The sequence below is a fragment of the Squalius cephalus genome (genome assembly GCF_949319135.1).
Source record: "Squalius cephalus genome assembly, chromosome: 22".
Classification (NCBI taxonomy): Eukaryota; Metazoa; Chordata; class Actinopteri; order Cypriniformes; family Leuciscidae; genus Squalius; species Squalius cephalus.
In genome coordinates, this window is record NC_137143.1 from 136,904 (window position 1) to 143,058 (window position 6,155).

At 39.2% G+C, this 6,155-nt stretch overlaps 1 protein-coding gene across 2 annotated transcripts; it reads right to left on the reverse strand.

Moving 5' to 3' along the window:
- Positions 1–2,667: 2,667 nt before the first annotated feature.
- LOC307150455 (EEF1A lysine methyltransferase 3-like) lies at positions 2,668–5,152 on the reverse strand. 2 transcript variants are annotated; one of them, XM_079857729.1, is made up of 3 exons: positions 4,589–5,152; positions 4,290–4,401; positions 2,668–3,963 (listed from the first exon to the last, which is right to left on the reverse strand). In XM_079857729.1, exons 1-3 carry the CDS (start codon positions 4,751–4,753, stop codon positions 3,575–3,577), a joined length of 666 nt encoding a protein of 221 aa, XP_079713855.1. In that variant the 5' UTR covers positions 4,754–5,152; the 3' UTR covers positions 2,668–3,574. The 2 variants fall into 2 exon arrangements, with proteins under 2 accessions (XP_079713855.1, XP_079713854.1); XM_079857728.1 differs by having other exon boundaries at positions 3,404–3,984; positions 4,589–5,071.
- Positions 5,153–6,155: the final 1,003 nt, after the last annotated feature.

The following is a 6,155-nucleotide window of genomic DNA, read 5'->3' on the forward strand; positions in this document are numbered from 1 at the left end:
TATAATACTCTATAATATACTCTGTCCTTGAGTGTCATGTAAGGCGCCTATAAATAAAATGTATTATTATTATTATTATTATAATCTACAACATGCACTTGTGTAGTGGCATCTAGTGGTGAGATTGCAGATTGCAGGGTATTAACTCAGAACTTGCCAAGGTAGCTATTTCACTGGATCTAAACAAATCAGTCTAACCATAGATGTGGCAGTGGCTTTCTTAATCTATTTAAAATAATTTTGCAAGGGTTCTATGACATTAGTATATTTTTATATAGGTTATAAGACAAATTAAAATGTATTAGAAAAGCATATAGTGTGGCTGATGTATTAGGTTTCTAATCTGCCATGTAATGCACATTTAAAATGGCACCTTGTAAATTTTGATGCAAACATTTGGAATTTTTAAATATTAAAATACAGATACAACATGGCTTGTGTATTTGTGACTTGTATTGTTTGCACTAGAGAGGTGAGCTGTTTGCTGTTTTACATTTGCTTTCAATCAGAGGTGTAACGTCCAGGGCCCGTATCCCTAAAGAATTTTTGTGCAAAAAGTGGCTCCTAGCGGCCAAATTCTAAGAAAATTCTCAGAGTCATGACGTTTTCTTAGAATTTCCCTTAAAAGTGACACGAAAATCCCAGTTAATATAAAAGCTATTCCTCAAGATTCCTAGCACTTAAAAGGGCTCCTAAGGCGAGATCTGCTAAGAGCAGGGAAGAGGACTTTTAGTGGCTTAGGAGTTCCTTTTTTTCTCCATTTTCTGTGTTTGTAGGATATTTGTTAACAAGCCTGCATAAATAGACCAGCCAGCAATCACAGACATTGATAAAAGCTGAGCCGTGTTACCCTCGTTAAGACCACACTGAGTTGTAACGTTGCAATTTCTACTTCATTAAGGACAGCCCCTTGAGATAGGCCATCCTGTTTTCAATGGGGTCCATATGGGAGTGAAAGTACAAAATATGCCAGCTAGGATATTAATATGAGCAAATAAGACACAAATCATTATTTGAACAGGGTGTAATGAGCTTAAGTTTTCACATATTTTAGATTCTAATGTTAGGCTATAACCCCTACAGCTTACTATTCATTTTCCAGATATTTTCTTGAATGTGAATTGTGAAATATTATTTACAATTACAGTCTGCATAAGATTAGAGTGTATAATTATGTTTATTGATTTGAGGGTACATCCTTTGCTCATTATCACCAAAAGTTCATTTTCATCAAACTTGTAGGATCAACCAATCACGGCTTTTGAAATGATGACTCATACCTAGCAACGGGGTCAACCACACCTCCTCACTAAGATAGGATTTTCCATGCATTCCTTGCTTAGAGTTCACTGAAAATGTTCTGGAATCACTTCTAAGCTAAAACTCCTGGCAAGGAATTTTTAGGTTAAGTTAGGAGCTCTCTGAGAGGATTCTCAGAATCTTTAGGGATACGGGCCCAGGTTCAGAGAGTAAAAGTCCTCCTCAGTATTTTGTTCCAATCACCTGGATTTGCTAATACCCCTTTCACACAGCGCGATGACCCAGGCAAATTGCCAGAACGCCTTCTGTGTGAACGCAAACACGATGCCAGGTTGAAAGCCGTAATAATGCCGAGTCGTAGTGATGACGCTGAAGCCGGGATCGTTCGCCAGCTGTGAAACGGTACGTAATGCGCAAGTTTATGATCGAATCAGAGAAAAAAATGCACAAGCGTGGTTTAGAGAGAGAAATCGCAGCTCATAAGCAAACTGAAGACGCTGCTGAGACATTACAAGTCACATCGATGTCACGTGTCTTTACGGGATTTCTACGGGTTGTGTGTGAACACACTCTGATTCCGGAAAATCACTGGCAGTGTGAATGAACCAAAAAAAAAAAAAAAAAATCAAACGAACCCGGGTCAAATCCCGGGTCACTTTATCCGTGTATTTTCCGGAATCTCTGTGTGAAAGGGGCTTAAAGGAGAACTCCGGTCAATTTTAACATTGAGCTCATTTTTTTGTACATTTGGAGTGCTGTCAGTACAGAGAACAACGACAAAAATTGGCTTAAATAGCATCATTTTTATACATATCTTTCACATCTACTGCAGTCAGATTCACCCGTGTTCACTCAGAAGGAATCACTCACATTTTCTGTGCACTTGTAATGACACATCAAGGATGTTAAGAGGCTAAAAGCAGGTTTAGTACTTGCCCCATTGAAGTCAACAGGGTGCAAATTATAAAAATAGAATATCTCGGTGTAGGCAACACCGATTCTTGTCGTTGTTCTCTGTATTGACAGCACTCCAAATGTACAAAAAAATGAGCTCAATGTTAAAATTGACCGGAGTTCTCCTTTAAAGGTTGGGTAGGTAAGAATTGTCTAAAGAACTTTTTTCAAATTGGCTTAAACTGTCTTTATATACCAATACATAATTAAAATGTAAGTACTTTGAAAAAGAGAGTATAAAAATTGAGTGACTATAGTGTATTTAATCTTCAAAAAACACAGCTCATTAATTCCTACCGGGACGAAACAAGTGATTGGCTTGCGCGACTGTCACTCTCCGTCGCCATGACTACCGCTGCTATTACTGGCTCTGCCCATGTGCGCGCAGGAGTGAATGGAATTAATGAGCTGTGTTTATTGAAGATTAAATACACTAGAGTCACTAAATTTTTTATACTCTCTATTTCAGAGTACTTGCATTTTAATTATGTATTGGTATATAAAGACAGTTTAAACAAATTTGAATAAAAGTTTTTTTAGACAATTCTGACCTACCCTACCTTTAATTAGCACAGTTTTTCAGAACTATAGAACTAATTAGTGAAATCAGCTGGCTGAGTTCATGTGTGGAATAAACATATGGCAGGACTTTTACTTTCTGACCCCTGGACTCTACACCTCTGCTTTCAATCCGACTCTGGTTAGAGGAACTAACGAAATACAGTTTTACTCCAAAGATTTACATCTGCATGGAAAGACTCAGGTGTATCGTAATTTGCACTTTTAAGATACTTTTATATTCTTTTTGACAACATCAATGTAACTAAGGGCAGTCGACCTAACCCTGTTAAAAGAATAGATATATAGTTTCCTGATTTTACTGTTTAACTGCATGAGCTGCTTTGTATCTATGAGCTCTGTATCTCACCCACAGTGAGCCGTTCTTCATCTTCTAAAAGCTATTATAATCATACAGTATATACCTGTGTGTTTAAAGCCTTTCCTCTACAACTTTCTGAAATATCAATAAGACTCATTTCAAACATATAAAACTGATCAACTATCTATCAAATGATTTTTACAGTTTCTGAAGAGACTGTGAGTACTCCACAACACCGTCAGTAAGTTACAATTAACATTCATTTTCACACCAGAATTTAATGGAGAACAATAATTTTACTGAAGTGTACAATATGGCAGATCATTTTTATTCATAAATAAATGTATAAATATAGTACATATTCAAACCTCCCAGCTCCAGATATAAAGTTCATTAATATTGCCTCATGTGATGGACTGTCCATCCGCCGTTTCCCTGTTCATGGCCGAAGACGCTGAGATCGGCTCCAATATCCCGGACTCATCTCAAAGTGGCTTTATAGATATTGATATTGCTCTCCGGATCTCGTTGCACCAGCTCCACCTTGAACATCTGTGGTAACACAGTGTTGTAGAAGTCCTGAGTGCCGTGCTCTCTGCGCATCGGGGACGCCAGCAGGACCACAGCTCCGTCCTTACACAGATGAGCCAGCGTGTCCAGGAGAAGAGGGAAGGTTTCAGGCATGTAGACGATGTCAGCGCCCAGCACAAACTCCCAGCTGGAGGAGAAGGAGTCGTGGTCACGGCCCCAGGACAGCGGGAGCACCGCCGGAGCGACTGAGGGCCAGCCGGAGAGAGGAGTGTTACACTCAACGTTACTCTGGATCTGAGCGAGGGCCAAAGGCAGGTCTGTGATGGTCACCTGGGCTCCTGAAGACAGCAGAAGATTGTCTGCGAGTTAGAATCGGCATTACACGTCATGTTTCTAACAGTGAAAGTTTAGTTGAGTGTGAGATGTTCAGTTGCTTCCATGGCGATATAAAAAACGCCAGATTTCAATGGCAGAACAGTTATTCAAGAATGAGAAATCATGCCAGTAATGGTAATACTATTTGCTGCCATTTCTTCAATCCCTATGATTAATCCCTTCCATGAAGGGAAAGAGTTAAAAATAAGCTGACAATCAAGAAAGATGACAATCAGCATTTCGAGAACTTCATGGCCAACAACTGCACAAGCATAAATCAATATTTTACCTAATCGTGCAGCCACTATTCCAACAAGCCCCGTTCCCGCTCCCAACTCTATTATCCGCTTCCCACTGAGATCCAGAGACTCTTTCTCAAAGAACTGACATAAATGAAGAGCCTAAGACGAAACAGTGCAAATCAACAAGTGTATCAAAGAAATGAGTGTCCACAACATTATCAGCTTTCAGTTACTACGACAAACCTCAGTGAACCGAACATGTCCTTCCCGGTCACCGTAGGCCTACTTCTCTATTTATAGAACCTGCTGTATCAATATGTAAATAGTTGTATTAATAAAGACTCACGGAGTCCCACACTGACGCAGAAACGCCCAGGTTTGCGCAGTAATACTGATGAATTATGATGTTCTGTCCAGAAACTCGGTATGTGTTTTCCGCGCTGAACGAGTCCTCAAATAAACGGCAGTCTGCCGGAAACAGAGAGAGTTCAGGATCTGCGTTCCTCATCATCGCGGTCTCTGACACACTCCCGCTGGAGGACGGGGTTAAGTCTGCTCGTTTAGTTCAAGAGTAAAGCTTTTATCACAGAGTGACATGTAGAAACAGCGGAATAGGACAGAAATAAGCAGCTTGAGTACGGAAAGCCTCCAGACCCAAAAGAGACGACCACCACTGCTACAGTCAACAGCTGGAATATCGATGTTCTGAATATTAAGTTTTGAGATCATTTACCACTGTCTGTTTACAGTCTCTGATTTCCCATCATTTAGTGTTTCTGCTGAAATTACATTTCTTGCATCCTGCACTGATACATTTCTCAAAATATGTGTTTAATACAGAATATGCCCGATGCGATGTTACAGTTACTGCACTTGCCGCCCAGAACACAAGAGAACATCCCAGTCGAGTGAAGGGATTGCTGAAACTGAAATGGAAGCACACATCTTACGATGCAGACTAAAACACATCTATTTAGCCTCACATACTGACTTTATTTGTAGTTCACACTGTTTTAATACCCTGTATTTTCTTTCTCATTTTTAGGAAAAACACTTAATTACCATTGTTTATTTCTATACCAAATGTCATACACTTGCAATGAAGCTAAAAATATAAACAACTACAACATTATGTTGATATCCTATATTTGTACAATAAAACTTACGACAAACATGTCTTCTAATATCCTCAGTTGTTGCGTATACCGAGCTGCATCAAACACATTTGTAAATTACTTTGGCATCATGGCATTTTATTACCATGCATTTGATTGCATCTGACAAGCTGCAGATGTGTTATGAATTGTTATGAGGATGAATTGCATAACATGCCAATATTGCAGAACATATTAATTAATTTGCATTTCTGTTGTAATCTTCGTTTGATCAAACGGGTGTTCGTGTAGGCTGTTAATTGTAAGACTTGCTTTGTGAAATCATCATGTTATTTATGAGAGGCATTTATTGCCATTTCTTTTACACAACGGTCTACAGTTTCACACACTCTCACGTGTTTCTTCTGCCGACGGTGTCGCCATTTCTCTTTTCACCCGTTCTTGCGCGCACGCCTGGGTCAGAGTGTGCGTGAAGGACCGCACATTTTCCCGTCAAGTTTGCTTTTATAAATACCAATTATTGCGTTATTATCTAATCTCATCTAAATTATGTTGCGCCAATGAGAGCACGACTCGTAATGTGTAGCCTGGCCGACGGAAATGCTAAAGCATTTTCTTTATAATGGTTTTCTATGGAAAATGTTGCATTTGTGTTATGGTTCATCTGTTGCCTGTATAGTCTGCATCATCAATAAGCTGTAGGCTATATTGAATTTAATCTTTAAATAGCACTGTTTTTTCCTCCTCGACAATGAGCTCCATATTCTCAATATATCACACTATATGAGCCATACTATT

Coding starts and splice junctions, on each gene's coding strand:
- LOC307150455 (XM_079857728.1), bottom strand. CDS start 4,753: ATGATGAGGAACGCAGATCCTGAACTCTCTCTGTTTCCGGCAGACTGC. Junction 4,402..4,588: donor CTGCGTCAGTGTGGGACTCC/GTGAGTCTTTAT, acceptor GTTTCGTCTTAG/GCTCTTCATTTATGTCAGTT. Junction 3,985..4,289: donor AATAGTGGCTGCACGATTAG/GTAAAATATTGA, acceptor TCTAACTCGCAG/ACAATCTTCTGCTGTCTTCA.